General features: G+C 36.3%; 1 protein-coding gene across 9 annotated transcripts in view; it reads right to left on the bottom strand.

Annotated features, from left to right (window-relative positions):
• The window catches only part of ATP8A1 (ATPase phospholipid transporting 8A1), a 238,991-nt gene that overhangs the window by 143,715 nt on the left and 69,079 nt on the right, over positions 1–26,197 (bottom strand). For 7 of the 9 annotated variants that reach the window (XM_027103059.1, XM_027103063.1, XM_027103061.1 and 4 more), the window contains 7 exons: positions 22,384–22,453; positions 20,335–20,462; positions 16,364–16,475; positions 14,847–15,012; positions 13,227–13,354; positions 10,963–11,040; positions 9,927–10,015 (listed from right to left, as the gene is read on the bottom strand). In XM_027103059.1, the coding sequence (XP_026958860.1) occupies positions 9,927–10,015; positions 10,963–11,040; positions 13,227–13,354; positions 14,847–15,012; positions 16,364–16,475; positions 20,335–20,462; positions 22,384–22,453 (771 nt within the window). Of the gene's footprint in view, positions 1–9,926; positions 10,016–10,962; positions 11,041–13,226; positions 13,355–14,846; positions 15,013–16,363; positions 16,476–20,334; positions 20,463–22,383; positions 22,454–25,033; positions 25,108–26,197 lie in introns of all 9 variants that reach the window. The other 2 variants (XM_027103060.1, XM_027103068.1) reach the window with 1 other exon arrangement.

Genomic DNA, 26,197 nt, shown 5'->3' with positions numbered 1-26,197 from the left:
AAATGTACATTCAATTTTACCTCATAATGAGAGAAATGAGATTTAAATTTATGAATTTGGCAGAAATAAAGTTTGACAGCTCTACTGCTATGATTATGGGAAAACAGTTAAACCTTCTATCATTGGTGAGAATGAAAATTGGTGCAATTTCTAAAAAGGGATATTGGCAATTTCTATCAAAATTTAAAATGCATGTAATCCTTTGATCCAGAAATTCCAGTTCTAGGAATTTACACTACCTGGTGCAAAATGCTGTACGACCAAATTCATTCTTTGCAGCGCATTTTTAATAGCAAAAGATTAGAACTAACCCAAAGTTTATTAGGATTGTTGCTTAAAAACACTGTGGTACATCCACATAACAGAACGCTATACAAAAAATGGGAAGCTCTCCATGGACTATGGACAAATCTCAAAGATGCACTATCAAAGGAAAAGCTGGTACAAAACAGTATGTATAGTATGCTTCACTTTCTATAAAAATATGAGAGAAAAAAATACATGCATGTATATGAGTAGAGTAGATGTGGAAGGATACACCTGAAATTGGTTACATTGGCTGCCTTCAGGAGGGGAAATGGAGGTTAGAAGACAGGTAAGGGAGGGAAACCTTTCCCCCTTTACATCCTTTGAACTTGTAACATGTTAATGCATTATGAACTTAAAAAAAATCAAATTTAAATTAAAAATAAAAAACCACAACAAAATCCATGTCAGAACAAAATCCAATCCTGTCAGCTGAAATATATACACATCCTACATACAAACTAAATGTATACCTTATATACATATACACGCTACACACATGCACACATGGGAAGACAAAGGCAGTCTGACTGCAAAGCACTGTTTTTTGAAAGGATCTACACCTTCTGCTTTTGAATGGTGCTACTGTTCCAAGTCAAAATTCCTTAAAGGGAGATTTTCAGAAATGAATTCGTTATTCAGTATCAGGTCCAGTCAAGTCCAAGAATATGAACAAGCGATTGAATTCAATTATAATATTTTTGTTAGACACTGGTTTTGACCAAAGTAATGAGATCTGCTTTTCTGTGTGGTTCAAAGTATTTCTGAAGGCAATTATAAAAGAGGAGTTCCAAAAACGTTTTGTGAAATGGTTGCTTCATTGGAATAAATAAATTACCTGTCAAAGTGACTACTTTGAAGACCAACACTAATTTGGATGTGTTAGATCTCATTATTATACAGTCACACCTGGAAGAATGTTTTAGTGAGCCTAACGATTGCAGCAGAATAAATAAATACCACTCATTCCATACATAATTACAGACCAAAACGAAATGAGAAAATAAGACCAGAAAATGGTACTATCCACTGATACCGTGATAATACTAAAAACCACAGTGAAATGACTAAGCACAGAACACTTTAAGGTAATCCTCCTGGAGAATCACCCTCGCTAGCACTTACTTAAGGAAAAACAACAACTATCAGAAAGAATAATGAGAAACCATACCAAATAGTTAAGAGAAAGTGAAATAATATGTTATTTGGGATTTGCCTCAAAGTAATAGTGAGGGGAAATATAGACGAATTGAAATTGGATTTGAGTACGTATTATTGAAGCGAGTGAATGAGTACATTTGTCTCCTTCTGTTTATGCTTGATATCTTCCACCAAAAAATTAGAAAAAGAAAAAAAATGTAATGAAATATACAGTTTTGGAAAATAAGCGCATCTTAGGGCTGCATGGATGTTGATAATAAGCAGATGTTTTTGTGCATTCCTCTAAATATTGATACTATCTGTCTAGAGAATGGTAGTTTTTTAACAGAAATGAACTAATCTATAAGGTCATATGTTAGCTGATGGTACTTGGCAATAATAAGAAACCCATATCAATTCTGGAGTAAGTGGCTACTGGCTGGGAAATGATTTCATCTCTGTAAACTATTTATACTAATAGATTTAAGTGAGTAGAGCTACAGCCATCATCCAATTATTTTTAATGTCAAGAAAGTGTTTTTGAAACATTATAGATTTGCCTTCAAATTTGACTAAATGTAAATATGTTAAATAATCTACACACACTTAAGTGTTAACTGTTATGTGTTTTTTTTTTTTTTTTTTTTTTGCGGGACGCGGGCCTCTCACTGTTGTGGCCTCTCCCGCTGCGGAGCACAGGCTCCGGATGCGCAGGCTCAGCGGCCATGGCTCACGGCCCTAGCTGCTCCGTGGCATGTGGGATCCTCCCGGACCGGGGCACGAACCGGTGTCCCCTGCATCGGCAGGCGGACTCTCAACCACTGCGCCACCAGGGAAGCCCTGTTATGTGTTTTTTAACTTGGTATTTTTGTGGCAAATATGGTTCACGTAGGGTAGTAAAATATATAGTACAGGCCGCAGGTTTTATATGTGGAATCAATGAACTTCACATTGAAAGGGGAAGCTGCTGACTGTCAGACAAGAATAAACTTTCAAATTTTGGATTAATATAGTCAGCTACACTCTCCAGTTCATCCCTGAAGACAAGCAGCATGAAGATATGGCCAGGTACCTGGAGCGTAGGATTCAACCAGGGTAACACTTTCAATCTTGGTTTCACTGGCAACACGAAACCAAGTGTATCAGATTAGGCAGATGCCAGATTTAGGATTGTGCCAAGTTGTGTCCCCCCATGCTAACTTTTCTCAAGTCGGTCAGTTAAACTTTACTTGCTCTTGCTACCTTAACAAAACAAGAAAGAAAGAAAAAATAAAATAACAAATAGTAAGGATATCTTTTGCTCTAAAAGCAGATATTTTTGAAGCCTGTCGGATGTAATATAACCAGCACCTACTTCATAACCAGGCTGAGAGAGGTTTTAATTCTTTCTCCCATGTTTACTGGTTGTATACTTTGGGGCAAGTTACTTATTAGCTTCTTTGCCTAAATTTCACCAACTTTAGAATGGTCATGTCAATGTTAACTCCTCAAATATGTCTTGAAGATTGAGTGAGAGACACCAGAGCTAACACTTTCTGTGAGCTTACTATGTCCAGACACTATTCTAAGCACTTTAAAAACGTAACTCACTTAATCTTCACAGCCTCCCTATGATGTCTACATTCTACCAGATGAGGAATCACAGGCATAGAGGTTTGGTAATTGGTTCAAGGGCACCAGTAGGATCAGGATGTGAACTTCGGTAGTCAAAATCCGAAGTCTGTATCCTTGACAACTGTATAGGACCAAGGACACAACTAAAGTTCAAGTAGTATCTATTCCTTCATCTTTGCTGCCTACAGGTAACTACTGGATAGATCAGGAATCCAAGTATATATTTAAAATAAAGCTTACTTTATTAGAAAGTTGGCAAAAGCCTTCCCTTTTATTTTAAAAAAGTATCATTAATATCTAAGTTTATATGTAACTGCAAGTGGAATGGTACAAAAATTTATGAAAAAGCTGGCATTTTTAAATTTGGAATTACCTAGTTTAGAATATCAAATTTCCCAAAAGGGTGTTTTACAAAAAGAACTTGTTAAACAGATAAAATAACATCTTCTCTTTCCAATAGTGACAAAGTCATGAAACAACCTCTATTGAAAGTAGGATATTTTAAATGACCTGAATAAACAACAATTTTTAACATTTCCATCCAATCTTAAGAAAAATATGATGAAGGTAATTTCCTTCTCTTAATATGTGAGTTACCTTAGAAAAATATATATTAATCCTACACTCATGAACAGTGTTTAAAATTAATAGAATTATGTTAATTCTACAGAAAAGCAACAAGATATAGTCAAAATTTTAACTACGTTCTCAAAAGATTAAATAAAAGGGAATATCTACATCATTAAACTTGAGTTACCCACCAACAGTAAGAGGCTTTGGCACATTTAAAAAATACTAAAAATTATTTGGTTGTGGGTAGGTGTCAAAATGTATGATACTCCAAGCAATGAGCTTAAATATAATGATTCATCAGTTATCACATGAACCAAACAGCTGCCTCTGTCATTAACCCTAGGTAGTATGAGGTTTACTGCAAATTGTTACTAAATTTCCACTTTACTGAAATAAAATCCAAGTTGAAAAATACGGCTTAATCATAAAATACATGTGTAATCTGAAAATAGAAATGTAACCACATATAAAGCCATGTTTTCTGGAGTTACCAGCATTAAAGGAACCTGTTTTCTGAAATTTCACTTGCCACCAAATCATGATGAATTGTCAAAATAAACTTATACCATTCTAAATAAAAATGTAAATCCATGGGGGGATTTTAAGGTAAGACCAAAAAAACCCAATACATACTGAAATTAACCCTATAAAATGCTGTATTTAACGATTCTAAAAGTAATTCTATTCCAGTTAACTCTAGTCCTTGGCAGCATGGTTTTCCAACATTTGTTCCAGACATTTAATTTTAAAAAATGTTTATTTTCCAGCCTCTAAACAGCTTCAGTAAATTAACAAAAATAAATGTAAAGGAAATTTTCCACTCTGTGGGTGTGTTTCAGTAGCAGCTTTTTGTAGCTCTGTAGAGTATGTAAATAGTGGCAGAAGGTGGCAGTGCTGAGCTAAAAAGAAAAAGAAAATTTCTCGAGCTGTAGCTGAATCTTAGGTAGTCCACAGCCCAGGGACTCTGAGTTGATCATCACATATTTTATTACAGATACATAGCTCTATAAAACTCTAGCAAGCCTAAACTTTGAAAGAAATGTTTATAAAATGACTAAAGGTTATTTGATAGGAAATCAGGGATATTCAACAGATTTTAAGGAATACTTTACAACGTTGTCACCCTGCCTGGTCAGTAATTTTTTCAAAAGTAGTGAAATGTGTCTAACAAAACAATAAAATGCAAACCTTTTAAGGGGATCTATGAGACAGAAGGGTCCATGCAGCTTACCATTCATCAGGAGAGCAGCCATAATCCTCAGGTTCAGGGACATGGCTTCAGAAAGCAAGAGGAGGGACAGAAAGAAAGGACAAAATAATCACAGAAAGGCTGGAAACATAAAAGCATGAATAAGGGAAGTGCTGAGAGACAGATCTTGAAAAACTTAAGAAAATAAACTTTTAGTTAATTTTGAAAGAATGGCGGTTAGTACAGTAAGTATGATTTATGGTAACTAAGCAGATTTACAAAGTTATTCTTTAACTGGATAGTCAACTTGCTCCTTCACCATGAAATTTCTTGATTTTATGCAGAGAATTCAGTATTCAGTAGGAAGTATTGAACTTAATAGTTTAAATATATGCTAAAGCCAATGGAAAATTAATCACATATTGCATAATCAGAATAAATGGTTTAATGAAACAAACATGTTAATACCTAAGAACACAAACTATCACACTGATAAAATCTGCCAAGTATTGAAAACATTTCAGAAGTAAATCTGACTACCATGAGGGGATGGTTCTTTTTTTTTTTTTGCGGTACGTGGGCCTCTCACTGTTGTGCCCTCTCCCGCTGCGGAGCACAGGCTCCGGACGCGCAGGCCCAGCGGCCATGGCTCACGGGCCCAGCCGCTCCGCGGCATGTGGGATCTTCCCAGACCGGGGCACGAACCCACGTCCCCTGCATCGGCAGGCGAACTCTCAACCACTGCGCCACCAGGGAAGCCCGAGGGGATGGTTCTTTAAAGAGTTATATTAAAGTAAAAATCAACTGCATTGCTATAACTAAAGGGGACCAAGCAAAAACACTGTGTCAAGGTTCTGCCAAGTCGCACCGCTGTTGTACAGCAGCCCTGGATCTCATACCTGGAGAGGGGCTTGTACTTCTCAACTCAGGCAGCTTTTGAAAAGCCTCAGAGCTCAAGGCTTAGGGTCGCTCTCCCTGGGTGTGGTCCAGCCCTGGCAGATGCCCAGAGCTATTCAGAATGTGATGAGGTGAGCAGCAGGCGATCCACATACCTGTCACTTATTCTGTCTGCATGAGTTTCCCCAAGATCATTGCTCCAGCGGCTCTGGTGTGTATGTTCTGTCTGGTTATTTGCCTTTGTGGGTCAGTGCTGTTATATCTGCTTGGTAAGTTCTTTACTTAAGCCAACTCATTCTTGATCTCAGCCTTAAGCATCACAGTCCCTGATCTCCCTGATTAGATCACCCTCCTCCCTCACTCCCAATCACAGGCTTTCACAGACCTTTGTACTGTGCTATGATTTTATATTTGTCTGTATGATTTCTTAACTATATCCATTAACCTTCAATTAGACTATAAACTTTAGGAGGGCAGAAGCCATGTCAACTTTTGCTGATCATTAAATCTCCATCAGCTAACAAAGTGCTACATACATCTAAGGCACTTTGTTGAGGCATGTGAATGAACAAATGGTGTTTACCCAACTTTACCCATCAGTCATGGTGAGCAGTAAGATACATTTATTGGTTATAATATAGACCTTGGGACTATTTTGATAATTGTGAGGTTTCTCATGGTGAACCTCCTCTCAGTGTTAAAGAAGTTGCTGATTCTTTCAGTAAACATTGCTAAACAAAATATTGTGAAATGAAACTACTCACATACTGTTTTCATACATAAATAAAGATTGCTTTTAGGAACATTTGGTTTTTACTTAAAGGAAAAATGTCAATGAAATGTTTTTAATACTGATTAAAATGACTTGCCCATCCAAAAAATATTGTTTAGTTTGCTTCACAGAATCTTTTTTTTTAACCTTAGAGATTGTACTCAGTTCATCAGCTCATTCTAATAGTAAGATCTAAATCATCAACAAAGGTAGTACTTAGGATTGTAGTCTAGAACAGTCACTGTATTGCAAATTCTAGCCACTAAACATAAAAGCCTCCTTACCTTTTCTGGCATTCAAGTAACTGTGATAAAACGGAATTATTCCCTATAGGAGGCAATTTGCTGAAATGATGCCTTAATAAATGTTTAACAGCAGAATTTCTAGTTTGTAGTAAGTTAAATTACAAATATGACATCACTATTTACATTTAACTAAAAAAAATCTAATGAAACATTCTAATAAGTTTAAGCATGGTGGCATTTCTGACAAAGTTGATCTCTACAAAATAATCATCATTGCTAAATGTGTACAAATCTTATGTTATTGCCCATCATGAATCCAATTTAAGGCCAGGGTTATATAAAATGAGAGAAAACTTACTAAGACTAAATTTTGGAGCACTGTTTTACGTGTTAAATATTTTCTTCCTACAAGCCTATGGAATACACTGAACTAGGCAAAGACTGTACTGTCAAGAGACTTCAAGTCTTGCCCTTCAGACTGCTAAAAGCCAACAGAAATCATCTTTGACTCTATCGGGTAAAAGGAGGCTTTATTTTCTTAAAAAATGCTTAAGAAGCATCAGCTCTGAAATCATTACCCCAAAGGCATTTGTTACTACATGAAAGTTTCTGTTATTTTCCTTTGTGTTGCTGTACTCTGAGGAGATAACCACCATACTTTCTTCTGCTGGAGCTGGAAGTGTACGCATGTAATATCTCCCCATGTTAAACAAGTGTTAAACACTCCTACAGGGCAGGCTGCACAGTATAACCATGTTATGGTTCCTATAACCAAAGAGTGCCCAGAGGAAATGCCAACAGAAAGGTAAGTTTTCAGTCATCACTTTTTCCTGTGGAGTTTGGCGGAATTAAGTAACAGCCACATGTCTCTCCTACTGTAACCACCTGAGTAGTCTGATGTCTCACCGTTTCTCCAAAGCTTTCATATATCAACAACTCTCTACAATGCTGACATTCCAGTTGTCCATTGGGAATGTTTAGGGGAGGGGATGTTGATAAAAACTCGGTCGCGGTTAAGGATCCTAAGAGCACATACACAACTTACTGGAAGTAGTTTAACAACTGGCTTCACTCAACAAGGCTCTTGGTATTCTTGAAAACATGACACATTATCCAAAGAAGAAACGTATTTCTGTTTTCACAGTTAAAAATTGCAAATAAAGGAATTCCTATTTTTAAATTTCTAAACATGTTAGAATTTTATACCTGAAAAAGAATCTTGGAGATCATCTGGTCTCACCACCCTCATTTTAAAGTGTTTGGAATATTTGAAAAGAATTGTCTAGGGTCACATGGTGAATTAATGACAAAGCTAGGACTATGACTCATGTCTTACAACTGCACATCAGTGTTAAGAGATGTGATTTTCCCAGGAGAGGAAATTTGTTTCGGTGCAAACTTAATCTAAATGATGACAATATTCAACTCTGAATACTACTTTAACATTTGCCAGTCTCAAACCCACCCTATCATAATACATAATACATAATTGTTAATGACCATATCACCAACAGATACAGGAAGAACAATATTCTTTTACGGTAGTTATTCTTTACAACTACTGCTTGAAAGTGTTTAAGGACTTGTTCCAAGAGTAAGAAAAAATCTTATAAAATGCAAAAGAAAAGAACACCTAGATATCATCCTAGTTTTCTGTTCTGATAAGTTCACAATCAATAATTACTAATTTGAAGAACTTGCTTATTCAACTGGACATTTGACAAATTAAAAAAGGATGTCAATTACCAAACAGAACCCTCTAAAAGTAATATTTATGAATGAATGCAGAATTTGTGTAAAAACAAACATCACCATAAATCTGTTAGCAAGTATAATACAACAAACTCTAGAATCACAGTAGGCCTTTCCTTCTCTCAGCTGGGATAACTGTGGGTCGAACATATAAATGCAAAATGTCAAAGATTATGGTTGAACCTCTCCTGCCCCGGCAGCAAAACGAAGAGGCCTGTAGCAACTGGGGGGAGGAGAGAAGAAGGCCTCTTTTGTCTAAGGGAACTGGGAGATCTTCAGATAAAAAAGGGAAGATGCAAAATAGCATTCAGCCCTGGAAATAGTAAACAGGCTTCTTAAGTTAGCAGCCTGCCCTTACAGCGTAAAAAAGCCATTACGTCAAATGCCTTTTTAGCTTCATTTACCCACATAGTTTGAAGTCAATTTTGGTCATACTCTCTACTGACCCAAAGAACATCTGTCTCCATCTATTTCTCTTTGTAGACCCTGCATATGGGAGTAATCACATGCTTTTAGAATTTTTTACCAAGTGGTCGTTTATTTGGTTTTAAATAAAGGCATTTTCATAATTCAATACCCTATTTTTATACTGGCTTACTGCTTAGAGACAGAGCATGAGTGGGGAAGGGGTGGGCACAAGCCAGAAAACCCAAAAGCAAGTGCCCTTGCTTGCATGGTTAAGATACCAACATTTACCAGTCTTACTTGTAGATAAAGATAGTTGGAAAACCTGATAGTAGGCCAAGGTCAGTCAGCCAGGATGATATTTCATCTTTTGAGCATGCCTTTTTAGGAAATGTAGAAATTAATTTTCTCACGTTACCCTATAAAGTGTTTCAAAAAGAAGGCTTTTGAGCAGTTTAGGCAAGAATACCTGGAAGTAAGAAAAAAAATGGGTGCTCAACAAGCACATTCTAAAGGAGCCTGATAAGAGTATTTGATGATATTTATTATCTCCCGGATTTAACAGTTTTGTGTCCCTACCTCCTTCCCGTCATGAGAAATTTAGATTGCTCTGTGACTGCAAAGAGGAGAGATGGTAAAAAGAAATCAAAGGGCTAACTATCAGAGAAACAACAATATTTTAACTTGAAAACTTCCCAAGGACAGAATGAATGTTTTAACACATGCAGGCTGTACTCTGACTTCACGACATCAGAGAGGAAAGTGTATTTGTACCTTACTACCAGAGCCAGATAGAGACCTTCAGCAGCTCTAAACACTGAAATATTATTGGGCAGAGCCCCTGCCTCATAGGTAATTCCAAATGAAAAACAATACCAAACTATAAAACACAAAACGTACATGCATGCTAAAATTAAAATAGCTGCCTTCTAGATTAAAAAAAGTTCCCTAATAAGAACTCCCCAAATTATACCAAAATGTTAGCATTAATTAAATCTGTATATCATACTCTAATTAAAGGGAAAAAACTCACCCATAAGCAACTCCAGCTATGGTGCACTTCTTAAACTGCATTACATTGCACGTCAAAGTACCAGTTTTGTCAGAAAATATGTATTTTACCTAAAAAAAAGTTTAAAAATTCTCATTAAAATTTCAGAGGTCTTTTTAAGCCAGTTTTCAATGAAGGGGAAAAGCCTTACATTATTCTTTCTATCAATTTTGTTACATTGTAGGGGCACAATGAATGCTATTAACTGACTACTTTCTGCACATCATTAAGGAATATTTTCAACTATTTCTTTTCGTATTTTAGCAATGAATCATATATGAAAGCTAGTCTCTCAAGCTAGCAGAACAACTACAGTCATATAGAAATCTGTCCTAGTATGCTTTATATGGTCTGAATTTCCACTAGTAAGTGCCTCTATAGCTACTTAACATGTATAGAGCACTAAAACATTGGCATTTCTCAACATAACAAACAATTATGGGATTGGCGATGGGTTGCAATTAAAATGAACTTCATACAACATCTGAATTGGTAAGAAAAAGGATAATTCTGGCTTAAATGCTATTTGAAGAGTAGGAGTTAGCAAATGGCAATGGTACAAAAAAAGAAGAATCCTTTCTTAACTAATACGTATAAATGAATTACAAATATACACATATATGTGAATATAGTATGAACTATAAATCTCAAATTCCTGCTTGACTTATACAACTTCATTGATAAACTAACTTTTCCTTCCTTTCTGGTCAAAAACTATACACAATTTTAATACTGGGAGTTTATAACTCAAAAGCACTCAATACTTTACATACTAATCAGATTATATACTGAAGGACATCTTTCTGTGTAATATCTTATCCTGAGAACAGAATATGCATTAAATAATCTTCTTTCACTAAAAATGAAAATTGAAAGTTAGGTACTAACATGTATTTATGCCAATCATTCAAAAAATGGAAAATTAGGAGCTGTCAATTCCTCTGAAGTTGCCGCATATGGCAGAAATTACACTAAATCTGACTTCCAATTCAACATATCAATAAGAAATTTAGTTTACCTGGCCAAGTTCCTCATTCAGATTAGATGTTCGAGCCATAGCAGCAGTGTCTGTGGGTTCATAGTGCATGTCAAGATCCTTTTTTAAAAAAAAAAAAGAAATCCTTGAATACAACTCATAATAAGAGGTCTAGTACAATTTTATTTAACTGGTGAGCAATGTATGTGACACTCTCATCTCTTGTCATCACTAACCATTTCAGTTGATTTCCTAAAAAATACTCAATACAGAATACCATTTCACAGTAAGGGCAGAACAGTATGGTAGGTAGAGCATGTCTCTGGAAGCAGGCAATCCTGGTTTACTATCATTCCGCCATTTCCTAGGTATGTGACCTACTACAATATAAGGATTAAATAAGATAATGCACGTGAAGTGCTTCCTACTGTGTCTGGCACAATGCTTTACGTGAGCTAAAATAACAGCAACGAAACATTGCTCAAATAATTTAGACTTTAAATCCCTGGAAAAATTACTTAAGGGATACCATCTTGTACTTCTTGGTCAAGTTTCTTACACTGTATATACTTGAAAGTAAAGAACATTTTACGGACAAGCCAGGGTTTACTGATTTTCACATGTCAAATGAAAAGGTCAGATCTGATCTCTCCTACATCTGTATTTCAGACTGATCAATATCGGTTCTGGAACAGGTACCTTGTTTTAAGAGGGATAGTAAACAAATGGGCAATGTTTAGGCAGTAGCAATTGCAATAGGGATTAAGTTGGAAATCATGTCAAATGAAGAATGGAAGGAGATGGAGGATACTTAGTCAGGGGGCGGGGATGACAGAAGAATAGGCATGATAGCCAAGTTCAAATATTTTGCAAGGCTGTCATTTGGAAACAAGATTAGACATGTTCATAAAGATCTATTGGGAAGAACTAGAAGAAAAGGAAGGCAGTTACTAATTTCATTTCCACACAAGGAAGAAACTGCCTGGTAAGGGAAGACCTGTCAGGAATGTTGGAAAATCTCTGCATATTAGAAAGGCAGTTGAAAAGCATAAGCCTGCTGGGTTCATCCAATACTAAAATTATATAATTATTTGAAGCAAATATTACTTTTGAAAATCCAAATAAAAAATAAAGTGATTGACTAGTTATTTGATTTTCATAATGAGCTACCTTATTATTTCTTTAAGTGGAAAACCTTCAGTAAGTTTTAATTGTACTTATACAAATTTTATTACACCATTTTTTAAGCAACAAATCTCCTGCATGAAATTAGCTATGCCTGCAACTCATTTCAGATTTCTAAATTACACTGATCTTTCAGCAATGAATTTAGAGATTAAGCGTTGAAGTGGATCACTTACTATGGAAAGATAATGAACAGTTGCGAAAGTAGCATATTTTAAAAAATCCTAATATTGTTCATATTGAAAGACTTTCAAGTGATTTAAAAAAATCAAAAGATAATAAAAAAATCAAAATAAAAGAGAAAATTAAACTTTCTGGCAGATTAGGTTTAAAGACTTAATTTACATAAATTCATTACTTTTAACTTTGGTAAAAATTACTGAAATTTAATTGAAGAAGAGTAAAATTTTATAAACAAAACATTTAGGAAACAGATGTCTAGTACACTTTTCTAAGATTAAAAAAAAATTGAGAAAATTAAAAATAAAAATTCAAGCCCAGCTAAAATTGTTTACAGTGTGGAAAAATAAACTACAAAGATTTATAAAACATGATAGAAAGCCTGGTTGCTACAAGTAGCGAATACGGTATTATTTCTATAGTGCTCAACTGTCTATGAAGTTGTTTGCTGTGTTGCAAGTGTCCTTTGATCTATATAACCGCTGTGAGATGCAGGTAAAGCATGTTTTATTTATTCCCGTGTGATTGGCCAAGAAGATAAGTCTCAAAAAAGTCAAGTGGCTGGCAAAGTTCACACAGCTAGTAATTAGAACCAAAATCCATTATTTTAACTCTAAACCCTATGATTCTCGTTTTCCCCAAGACCACTATGTAACCAAAAACAGGCTTCCTCAACTACAGACCTATTTTCCCCAGCGTGTCTGGTCTGTAAACTTGTGTGATTCTGAGATGAGAGACTTTGGTACGATTTTCACATGTCAAATGAATTTATTATTATTATATTATATTAGGCTCAAAAATATTTTGAAATGTTGTCTTATAGTCAAAAAAAAAGTAAGGCATAATTAAGATTTTTTTCCTGAAAGATCGAAAGACGCTATCAGGAAAAAGGACAAAATGTATGTTTCATGTAATAAAAAACAATAATAATTCATATTTACCCAATTTATGAAGTATGCCTGGGTAAATTTCACCACTTCTAATGTAACCAACAAGCTGATAGGAATGAGATTATTGAAAAGGATGATGAAGGTCAAGAAATTCAGTCCAAAATTATTAGCACCACCATCTGTTGGGGGAGGTAGGAAAAAAGTCATTTACAGTTTCATATTTTATTTGCATTAACCAGAATTTTAGCATAACAAGAATTTTCTGTATTATATAGTATATCTAAAAGTGTGGGAGGAACACTGTGCTGATAACATGTTCTTATTCTCAAACACGGTCTTCAAGATAGAATGGCATTATTTGTGTTCAAGATGTTGTGAACCCTTTTAAGAACTGCATAATGGTACTAAAAAGAGAAAGTACTACCACGTATTTCAAACCCATTCCAAACATGAAGTTTAGAGATATTAGGGATAGGACTGAGGTAGAATCTCAACCAGGTAGAATCACTTTCACATGAATTTTTTTTTTTTTTTTTTTTTTTTTTTTTTGCGGTACGCGGGCCTCTCACTGCCGTGGCCTCTCCCGTTGCGGAGCACAGGCTCCAGACGCGCAGGCCCAGTGGCCATGGCTCACGGGCCCAGCCACTCCGCAGCATGTGGGATCTTCCCGGACCGGGGCACGAACCCGTGTCTCCTGCATCGGCAGGCGGACTCTCAACCACTGCGCCACCAGGGAAGCCCTCACGTGAATTTTTAAAAAGCATTTCCAGTTTGAAGGATGTCTTAAAAGCAAACAAACAACTGCAGCAAAACCAACCCAGGTAGCTAAAACAATGTAGGGCTGAACCCTAGGTAAGTTCAGCTCTAGGTAAATTATATTCTTCCTCTTCAATAATGTAAGTAGAACAGTTATCCCAGATAATCTGTAAAGTATATGAAGAAACAAAATGATGGTAGTCTTAACAATTCTAATGTTGAAATAGCAAACCAACAACTGTTAAAAAATAAGAACCTTGGAATAGCTACAAAGCTAAATCAGTATAATAAGAAACAACTGAGAAAATCAGTTGTGATATAAAGTTTTACTAGAACTTGTTTTCACACACTTGGAAATTAAGTATTTATTGGTTAAGTGCTCATCAAAAGGAAATGTAAACTTACTTCCCAGAAATACTCAGTAAAAAGATAAATGATCCAAAAAGGAAATTACTTAATAGTACTTTCCCTCAGAAAAGATGACTATTGAAACAGAATTCACTGCAATCATGAGTTGAAATGAAAGTACATTCAATTTAAACACTTTAAAAACATGTAAAATACTTTTTGGTGCTTTAAATATACTCAATCTGCTTTCTTTACCAGATAGCTATGTAACCACTTGTGTTAAAATATTTAAAAGAATAAATTAATAAAATTAAAATAACATTAATAAAATAACATTTTATACTATTTTAGAGTACTCACTATATTTTTAAGGATCCTGAAATTTTAGAGATTGTAACATTTTACTTACTTTTACTGGAAATTGCATTGAAAAATAAGGATTAAATGCCCGGTTATCTTGGCAACAAGGTTTTCTTTTTAGAAATTGGAAATTCCAAGATCAGTTGTGAAACAAATACATGTTTTAATGAAAGAAAAAATAAGTACAATAAGTACTTTAATGCTCACAGTTTAGATTGAGATACCAGTCCTTTCCAGAATGCCTTTGATTCCAAATGGCTGAGCCCACAGAACAGACAAGAGACATGGCAATCAAGATACAAAATAAAATCAAAATTTGTACATTTGTAATCCGTTCTACATTTGAGAGTTTAAGTGGTGGACTTGTTGAATTCTGTAAAAAGAAACAGAAGATGAGTAATAAGAAATGTGTACAAATGATCTAGTAATGTGTATCTAGTATTTTGGTGAGGATGATAACGTCAGTCACAATTCAAAATCTACACGTGGTTCAACACATGAGAATTATATGGAAAACAATCAGATGTAATAAGCTGTCAAAGGTTAACCACCTCTTTTCCTTCACTGTATCCTTTTTATCCAATCCTTTTTCTACAATGTAAAGCAGTAAGAAAGAAGGAAATAACATTCCTTTTGTAGACATGGCTTTTGCATTGTGGCAGGTGAGATGAATAATGCATTACCTGACTACCTAAGCAAACAGGGTCGACTAAGGCATCTAGCATCTCAGCTCCTGAAGAGAGGCAGAGAAGGTGACCTATGTACCCATAGAGCCAGAGACCTGGAAATTCCAGACTATGAAGACAACATTTAAAGGATCTCTGGTTTCCAGATTTTTTGGTGGCATTTAGTAATTGTTTTACTAAACACAGCAGCAATCTAAGTAGTGCTATCAAGAATAACAGAGGCAAGTTTCCTGAGCTGTATTTAATGATAAAAAATGATCTGTGCTAACCACGGCATCCACATGACAGAAACTTAAATGTCAAAAATCAACATAAAATGATGATTTATAGAATTTATAGAATAGTTAGGGGTGGAATCATTAACAGCAGTCCTGCTTGCCTGATGATAACACCTTTGTGCCTTTACAATGTACAAAGTTATCAGCCCTCAAAGCAGATTTTCATTTAGTACCTTAAAACTGAGTTTTCCACACCTACCTCACCACTGAACACTCGTGATATTATAATGTAGAGAAGGAGCAGCCAAAGGCATGTGTAAATGTTGCAAGTGCTAGGATTAAAGCTGATTAAAAATGGCTTAACATAAAAATGCTGTGAAAAACAGTCAACATAATAGTTGACTATTAACAAACAGTTACAAGTTTTTCTTTCAATTTTATAAAAAATAAAAACAAGTTCTAGAATGTGATCCTTGTAATAAAATAAAATTATAAGATAAATAATGCAGAGCACTCATCGTTACACAGACAACTTTTGTCAATCATTGCAATAGTCAGTAAATGCTGCCAATGGACTGGTATGCAAAATCACTGGGTGTTCACGCTTTGGTGATCTCTGGTGGAACGTTCTGGTGTTCTTGCATGGAGTGAGCCATGTCACAGCCCCACGCACTGAAGAATGAGATCTGGATACAGAGTGTGGGGCTCAGGTATCTATGACAGATGATCTGCTAGGTTTAGGACTACAGCACCGAGACCTACAAATAGCATATTTTCAAAAGACTTGGATCCAAAAGGTTTTCATAGATAAAAATCCCACCTGCATCAGCTTGGTGTCATGTCCAGTGTAGACAACTATTCCATGAACCCACTGTGTATTTCTCAATTGAGCGCCTCGAAGAAGAATCTGATCTGCTCCCAGGGGAACAGTGCTATGACAGATTATGTTGACATTAGAAACGACATTTTCCAAAATGCTTAAGAATTCTACAGCCACTATATAGTTCCAAGAAAGGTCCTGTTATGAAAATAACCCTTCTTACATTTTACTTTATTTCTAGAAAAGAAGTAATTTTCCTACCAATAAGAATAATCTTCTTACACAAGGACAGCTGGAGGGAAGCATTTCAGTTGCTTCTTCTTACCACCAAAGCAGCCATTTCCTACAACTTCATTATCCAAGACAGTAGGCAACAGTATGGAATTCAGAGGCTCATTCTCAAACCTGTTGAAGACTTTTCCTGATTTAGCAAGTCCACTTAGGTTTCTGAGATATTTGAAAGTAGTGAGATTAGGGGATCTGTTCCCCCTCCTCCACCTTCCTTTAAATTAAAAATAGCTTTGTGCACAATGAAGGTTCAAAAAAACACACAAGGTAAGATAAATACACAGATCTCATCATATGCTTGCACTGCCATCGCTGCCCTCCAGAGATTAAGTCTCTGTATTAAAATCTCTAGGACATTCATTTACTGTATTTGAAGATCAGTCTTCCAAGAACTGTGAATAAAATCGTAAGCATCTAAAAGTCTTAAACACTCCTCTGAAATGACAGCAAATTGAGGCTCTCCATTCCATATGATTTAAACTACATCTTTCATGAATAAGGGTCAAGCGGGGTTTTGGGGGTTTTTTTGCAAGGCTACCCACTATGGTAGGCTGTGGGTTGATACAACCTCTCATAGAGCTATCAGAAGGCTACAAGCTATCGCAAATATAGTGGGATTCTTAATGGAAACGTACTACATAAAATCTAATGGCTCAAAGATTCCTATCACTACTGCTTCGTTTTACTGATTAAAAAAAGCAAAAAAAAAAAAAAAGTCAAATATAAATAAAAATTCATAAAATAAAAATTCCAGAAAAAGGAAGAGGCAATTCCCCCAAGAAAACTCTCCAGAAACACAGAATTTATTTGTCAGAGGACACAAATAGAGACTGAAGCTTTCATTTCTGGTGGATTTTTATAATCCAGTAAGTGTCTAAGGCTAGTAGTAGCTTGGGCCTGGGACCTTCTTTTAGGAACGACACAAATGTCACTGGCTCAGATGAAATCAATCGAGATAGATGGGTAATGACAGCACCTGAAGCCTTCTACTTAAGTAAGTAAATTCTTAGGAATTAGTGTATTCCAATTTAGTCAAAGAACACAGCAACTATACCTCTCATTCTTCATGTACAACAACATGCCTTTCAGACCCATCTTAAGATCTGGGGTGCACTTCAGGGGTGGGAGGAGTCCTCAGGCCTCAAGCAGGTTTCCAAGAAGTTCTTGGGAAGCTGCTGGATTATGCTCTGGGGCACATATGTGCCAACTGTTTCTCACATATCCGATGGGGTATAACATGGCAACTGGCACCTCGGCACTTGTGGCGTGCATTGATCGGAATTAGCTACAAACTCTTCAAAAGAAAAAAAATGCTTTTCAATTACAAGGACTCAACAAGAATGAGTTATTAATTTTTCATCAGAGCTGGAATTCCAAAGTCTCTGGCATTAGACAATGACCCTCATCCTTAATGGCATCAAACTACATTAATTCTAAACTAAGCGGCTCTAAGAGTGCTGGGTAATCACTGTAGAAGTCAAATGTGCTACAGGCACAAAGATACTGAAAATCTGTTTCCACCTTTCATGTAAATTGAAGCATATTATATAAATGCTATCTATACCCCAAATCTTGGCACCATCATACAAAGTTTCTCCTTCACTGTGTGGATTTGCTTGGCATCGATCTGCTGGGGAACTGATAAGAAATGGAAGCTGGCCAGTTAGGAACGTCAGGCTACAGAAACACATTACTTGTATAAATGTCCAAATCTATCATTAGTCTATGTTCATGGAAAGATCACGCTGTGAAAAATTTAGAACAAATATAATTACTTCAAAAATTACAGGAAAACTTTTGGTGGATCTGAATGAGGATGACAGTTCAGGGTACTCAAGTGTCCTTTAGAATTCAAATACTGTAATAATGGAATTACAAAATACTGAAAGCACCGATAATCTCTCAAGCTGGTGGCGTGAGCTAGTGCGCTTAGCTGCATTTAGTTGGCCACTACAAATGCCTAGTAGGAAAGGAGAAGGGAAGCAGAGGAGACCCCATCCTTCCTGCCAAGTTCTGCCCCATTTCTTTGCTCCCCTTTGTAACAGAACTCCTTGAAAAACTTGTCTATTTTTCAACTCTTCTTCTGTTATCTCAAACCCACTCTCATGAGGCTCTGCCTGTCCTAATAGAGTTCAAGGATCTCCACTTGCTAGATCCAACTGTTAATTCTCAGACTCACTGTATTTGACTTCATGGTACTTGACCATAAGCAACATGTGACCCACTTTAGTCACTCCCTCTGCCTTGGTACGGTTTCTTCACTCTCCCGGTTTCCATGCTACCAACTTGATCTCAGTCTGTTTTGCTGGTAACTCCTCTCTTCCCAACCTTAATGCTGGCGAGTCTTAGGACAGCCCTTTCCACTTTTCTAACTATACCCTTTCACCCTTGGTGATGGCTTTAAATATCTATACCAACTACTTCCAAATTTATCTCATGAACCCGGACCTCTATCACAAATTCCAGGCTTATATGTTTAACTGCCTCCTGACGTCTCTGTTTGGACATCACAAACTTATTAAGTCCCAAACTGAACTGCTGACATTGCCCCTTGAAACACTTCAGTGGATCCCCATTTCACTCAGAATAACACCCTTACAATGGCCTACAAAGCCTTGCATGGTCTGGCCCACTATTCTCTCTTAGCCCTTCTTCTACTACCCTCTTCCTTGGTCATTCTACTCCACACACACTGGCATCTCTGCTGTTCCATAAGTACTCCAGGCACTTCCCCACTTTCAGATGATGTAACCATACAGCTAATAATTTGCACTGTCTATTCCTTCTGTCTAGAATCTTCTCCCTCCAGATATTCAAATGGCTGACTTCCTCACCTCCTACTCACCTTTGCTCAAATATTACCTTCTCAATGAAGCAACATTTACCTTCTGCAACCTCACTAACTAAAAGTGATTCCCTCCCAAGAACTCCCAATCTATTTTATCCTGGGCCATTTTTTCCAAAGCATTTATCACTTTCTAACATGGTATAAAATTTTTTATTTGTCATTTTATTGTTTGTCTGTTTGCCCTTCCCTTACTGCAAGAAAGTTAGCTCTCAAGGTCAGGCAGATTTGTATGCTTTGTCTGCTTTGTCCATTGCTGTCTCCTTAACATCTGCAACTGGCCTGGCCTGCTGGGTACAGGTTGAATGGATGACGGAAGAGGCAGGAAACAGGAGGGGAGGGGAGGGGAGGGAAGGGAGAGGGGTAGGAAGCAGGTATAAAAGATGACTACAGATAACATGGCCTAGAAAAGAGCATGTGCAATTACACAGAGAAGACAAGAAATTATCCAGTAAATTAACCCCTGTGCGTAGAGTCTGAACTCCTTGAGGCATCTAGAGATTACAAGAAAGCACCTGGGCCATGGAGACCGACAGTTAAGCCTATAAGGTAAGTATTCTGGCCACAGAGGAAACCACTAAACAACGCGCCAGAAGCTTGGCATATCCGTGAAAATATCCAGCTCCTAGGCTGGCAGGAACCCTGGGGAAGTCTTCAGCTATACCCTGTGTACAGGGTTAAGAGCATTTTCACAAAAGAACTCTGGGTAGAATACAGAAATGCTTAAGAAAAAGGGTTTGGGTTATCAAACTTAGAGTACAAGAAAATGTGTACCTAGGTCAACAATACCCTGCAACACAGTGACTTCTGTGTTTTTATGAAAACCGATTTTACATACCTGTGTCCATCAAGCCTTATGTTTCCAACAAAATCGTAGAGATGTCTGTTTGGACTTTCACACTCAATTCTGCCAGAAATTCTCATCAAACTGTCAATGTCTTTTATATCTGATGTTGCTGGTAAGCCCTGTTTAGAAATTTTTAAATAAGCAAAGAAAATATTAAATAAGTTGTATGTGGGAGGGAGCAAGGAATTCTGAATTCATCCACACCTTAAGATCTAAGAGATCCCACGGTTTTATGAGCAATTATCCCTCCCACCCCTTTGTCAAATCGAAATTAGGGGATAACTTCCTCTCTACTTGAACATATATGTTTTTAGCAGGACAGGGCAGCTTTTGTGAAAACTCTAAAATATCTTAAAGAGATTATAAACTAGCCTCCGAAGATATTTTGAAATAAGTCCTCAAAGAACTGTTTGCTTCCAAAAATAAAACTAATATTTAGCATTATACAGTCTAAATCTGTCTGCTGAAGCTCCAAAAGGGAATGCAAAATAACTAGAATCTATACCCAAAGACAGTAGTTATGTTTTTGTTCTTTTAGTTCACTGAGAAGGAAAACTCCAAAACAGTTCCCCCCTCTGGCCACCTACAACTGGCTGGAATTGAGCAGCCCTCACTTCCTGTGGCAGGTTGAGTTCAGGTGCTGTGAGGACGACCTGCTTCTACCACAACCCAACCTTCCCACATGTCATTTTCACTATTTGTCTAGAACCCAAGAGAATACATTTTTTTAGTGTCCCTTTTAAAACTTTAAAAACCGTACAGTGACTTTCTATTAGGAGTGGTATGAGAAATAAATAGAGAAATCTAACCGATTCCCTGAGATTAATGAGAATTTTAGAACAGCAATGGAAACTGTGTCTTTTCCATATGTCAAAGTCAAATAATATGGGCCAGGAGAACAGAAAAATAAATAAGCTAACACACATGAAAGCACTTAGAGCTACTAATGCTATCATCAGAGTGTTGGCTATAACAGAAAGTGTTAAAAATATTACAGAATAGTATCTATATGATGGACCACATTTAATTAGGCAAGTAAAACTGAATTTTCCATAATATTTAACTATTTCAGTTTATAAAACCACTTCATTGTGGCTCAATGAGGAAATATTTGCAAGTAGACAGAACTGCCTCAACTCAAGACAATAATACTAAGAAATAAAGCTATAGGGGTTCAGAAGGAGCCCCCTCAAAATGTGTCACTTTTGGAGCTTCCCTGGTGGCGCAGTGGTTGAGAATCTGCCTGCTAATGCAGGGGACACGGGTTCGAGCCCTGGTCTGGGAGGATCCCACATGCCGCGGAGCAACTAGGCCCGTGAGCCACAACTACTGGGCCTGCGCGCCTGGAGCCTGTGCTCCGCAACAAGAGAGGCCGCGACAGTGAGAGGCCCGCACGCCGCGATGAAGAGTGGCCCCCGCTTGCCACAACTGGAGAAAGGCCTCGCACAGAAACGAAGACCCAACATAGCCAAAAATAAATTAATAAATTACTAAACTCCTACCCCCAACATCTTAAAAAAAAAAAAGTGTCACTTTTGCATGAGGATTATTTTGAGCTACAGGCAATGGAGATCCTGAGGGTTCAAGAGAAACTACTGTCCTTCCCTTAACTACCTAGAAGAATTTAAATTGGGGATTTTTCCCAGAGAAAAGTTATTACCAGAGATAAATTTTATTTAAGTGGACCCATCCATCTGGCAGGGCAAACACCTAATTACCAAACATCTGCTCTTCTTATCATCCTATGAATGACCCTCCTGTCCTTGGAAGCCCCAGGACGCTTATCCCATTCCTTACCTCAGAATGGCATGTATACCTCATTCTACCTTTCTGTTTCTGAGCCTCTCATGCATGTGGGGTTCCTATACGTATGAAATTAAATTTGATTTTCTCCTGTTAATATGTCTCATGTCAATTTAATTCTTAGACCAGCCAGAAGAATGTAGAAGGGTAGAGGGAAGTTTTCTTCCTCCCCAGCAAAGCTCTCAATTCCATGTTAAGAGAACAGCAATAATTATATAAACCTATATTAGATCATACCTGTCTAATTTTCAAGTTTGTTTCACCATCTAAGTTGGACGTTTCAATGTAGCACATGGCCTGCGGCTCACTGTTTTTTAAAATTGAAAAGCACAAAGATTTAGTGGGGGAAAGAAAGCATACTAATAACTTACTTAAATGCTCAGACTCACTGAAGCCTTTCATTCTAAACAAAGGTTTAGTCGCCTAGTTTCTTGATGTCTTTCATTCTAACCACAAAATGCTGTGAGGCAGACCCCATGCATGAAAACTCATGGATCAGATGTGCAGCCAGCAGGACCCCAAAGCAACTTCCTGACAATTAGTACTGATCTTTAAGATAATGTAAATAATTAGATTTGTCACATTTTACTTAAATTGTTCATCATATAGACACAACACAGACTGTATCTGAAATGTAAAGCAGTTTTGTGTCCATATATATCTTTAGCTCAAAAATATCAAGTGAGATTTCATGCTCATAGCCCACATGTAAATTGATTAAGCGGTGGATTAGAAAATTCCAGATTATTGCTTCTATAAACTTGCATTTACATGTTCAGATTGTATTGTACTGCATCTTTAGAAACGATGAATAGGATCATATGAACCATAATATTTACATTTCAAGGCTACTTTAAAAAAACTGTATGAACAGATTTTACAATGAAAGTGGATATCCACTTTCTTCCCCCTATTTTTTCTGTTTTATTTCTTAAAGTTGCTTCAGAGATTTGCATGGCAGCTAAAAGCTGAAACTAAAATTAGCCAACTTGGCTATGTTGCTCCTTGACCTGAAACTAGGAGATACATTCTATGGGTCCCCACCAGAGTGTTTCAGTCAAGTTTGGTACACAATGACTGGTATAAGGGGCCCATGCTCTCCAGTTTTATCACAGGTACACACCCGTGACTGTCGTATAACCTGACCCTTCACGTGCTGACTTTGCTTGTTCAGCAATTACAGACAGGTGAGTTTGCAGCCCAACTGTATAACTGATCCTCAGCTATAAGGAAAAGCATCTTGAAGTTAAATTAATCTTATTAGCACTTGCTTATATAAAAAGCCCAATTAATTAACATCCTATAATCATGAATGTAATTTCTGATAAGCATGGGTACTCACAGTTAGAGATTTCTAAGTCACTAACACCTGGAATTTTCTAATCAACTTCCAATTTGTACATGTGTAAAGCAGACGATTCTGAGTTTCAGAAATGAGCACACAGCTTAGTTTTATGGCTTGAAGACTTGTGAAAAGTACTGAAACACATGGTCATTAATCAAATATTTTACAGATTCATTTTAAAGTAACTTTGCAAGTTCTTTAATTTTTCTCTATGGGCTTTTTTTTTTTTTTCCTTCCATAAAGGCTGATACTTTTTCCCAACCAAGTTTTGGGAAAACACGTTTTTCAGTATTTATATCTTCACTCTATCAGTTAAATAAGGTTTAATTTTTTATTACTGTCATGATAGTAATTTGGTTTTGGCAATTGCTCCCAATTTGTAATTTACTTACATATACATTTGAAATAAAAATGGTTTATAAAACCATTATAAAACACATCTGATAATACAGAAGCATGATGACAAACAAATGTTAAATGAACAATGCCAATTCCATATTTTACAGCGAAATGCATTAAATTTCTACTGCTCAATATAACCAAGGCCATTCTCATATCAAAATAAGACTAACGTTCTAATTCTATCTTTTTTTCTCCCACAAAATAAGGTCCTTTTCTAGGACCCTAAATGGCTAGGAAGTTAGAAAGTTAAATAGCTGGCTTCTATTTGAAGTGGTGCAAATAAAATATACATCCAAATTCAGAACTTTCTTAATCTCTTAAGACAACTGTTACTGAATAAGTTCTTGACAATACTATGAAAAGGCAGCAAGAAGTCTCAGACAAGGAATCATGCTAGATAATAATTATTTCAGCAAATTATGACATTCAAAACACAAACTAAAGAAGGGAAAAGCAGGCGTTTTGATTAGTACGTGGAAAAATGAAACAAGATGCATATCACAATACAGACACTAGTAGACAGCTGAAATATATCGAGTAACGTGCATTTTGTCACTAGTTACAAGTGGGATAAAAACTGATCCCAAAGCATGCGGTACCAAATGTACAACATCCAGCTTTGTGCAGGGGGTCCTCTGTAAACCCTATACAAGCCCAAATTATAGCATAACTGCTGAAGGGATTCTATTGAACTTAGAGAAAATTTCAAATTTAAGACATGTTTAAAATTGTAAAAAATTCTCGATAACTGTCTTTCATGTAAATCTTAACATTGTGCAAAACAATATCCTGGAGAGGTAATAAATTAAGCCTTGGCATTTAGCCAAGTTGTTAAATATGAATATAGCGTAATGATGCACAGGCAATTACAATCTACCTTTACTGGCGCACCTCAAGGACTCTGACTCCTATTGATAACAACAGGAGCTGCATTTGCCCACTTGAGGGAGGAACGTCAATCAACAATGTATTCAAAAAAGGCCTTTGAAACATCTGTGAAACATCCATCACCAAGAAGTGTAAAATGTTTGTGTTTTAACGGAAGAGATACAGAGCTCAACCACCTCTGGGTGCAAACTGTTTTCTGGTGTAGGGTGAGGATCCACATACACACATCCTGTACAACTCAGTATTTCTAACCTTGAGGACAAGCTGATGAGATCTGCTGGGAGGTGTTCCCCATTGGTCACTTTCACTATTTCCCCTACTGCCACCTACAGGTCCCAGTTCAAAATAATTAAAACGGAAAAAAATGAATAACAGAGAAAAACAAACAAACAAATGGACAAAAGAGACAGAAGGTTTGAAATTATTATAGAAAATAATACATGTTAATAACAATGTCTAATGCCAATTTTTTCAAAACTCATTTTGATCAGGTCTAAAGGCACAAGAAAACAGAATATTTAAGGATCATTTATTTGCTTTTAAGCCCAATTTTCAATTTTTAATGCAGAAGCTTTTGAGTTCTAAAGTTTTACTCACAAGCATATCTTAGCAAATTAAATAAAAACATATTTTTTTACAGAGAGCTACTTTATCTTATAGATTTTCCTTTCTCCAATTCCTCACTCTCTTGCCATCTCTTACATGTCCACTCCTACCCAAGAAGAAAAGAAATAATGGTGGAAACTATTCTTAGGCTTTTGAGAAACAAAGTATACTATATTATTTCTCCCCCTACACCCACTCTAAAAAAAAACTTTGTTAAAGTTTCCTGATTCCAAAACATTTTCAAAGTTAACTGCATAAATATCTTAATAAAGTTAATGTAAAGCTGCAAGGGCATGGATCTTGGGAAGTTAGAAGTCATAATTGCAGCCTTTTGAATTATTTAATAATAAAGTCTTGGTAATGAATTGTCTTGGGAGGGTAAGCCTTTGAATTCAGTAGAAAATTTTCAGAGAAGGTATGAAACAGACATGCCAGGAACCTGTTTGGAATTGAATCAGTAGCTTGAGTTATTTTACTGTATTTTATACTTTCTAAACCCATATATGTATTTTTTGTTATATGGTAAAATTTCAGTTTCTTCATTTCAAAATGAAAATCAATGAAACACAGTAACTTTCAACCATGTTCATGCTTTAATTTCAAACTACTTCAAAGAACAAGCAATATTAGCAATTAATAATTTTTTAAAAATCAGAAATTAAAATATCATAAATTGTTGTTTATGCTTTTTGCAGTTAGCATGGTGCTCACTTGCCGGTGAAAATCACCATGTCATTATTTTGATAGTGGACAGTGTAGTATACTGAAGATACTAGATTAGTATCTAGTTGGAATTAGTATCTAGTTGGA

This window comes from Aethalodelphis obliquidens, unplaced genomic scaffold (assembly GCF_003676395.1).
Source record: "Aethalodelphis obliquidens isolate GAN/ISIS:26980383/991018 unplaced genomic scaffold, ASM367639v1 scaffold6, whole genome shotgun sequence".
In the NCBI taxonomy this organism is placed as follows: Eukaryota; Metazoa; Chordata; class Mammalia; order Artiodactyla; family Delphinidae; genus Aethalodelphis; species Aethalodelphis obliquidens.
This window is presented reverse-complemented; position numbering and strand designations above follow the sequence as displayed.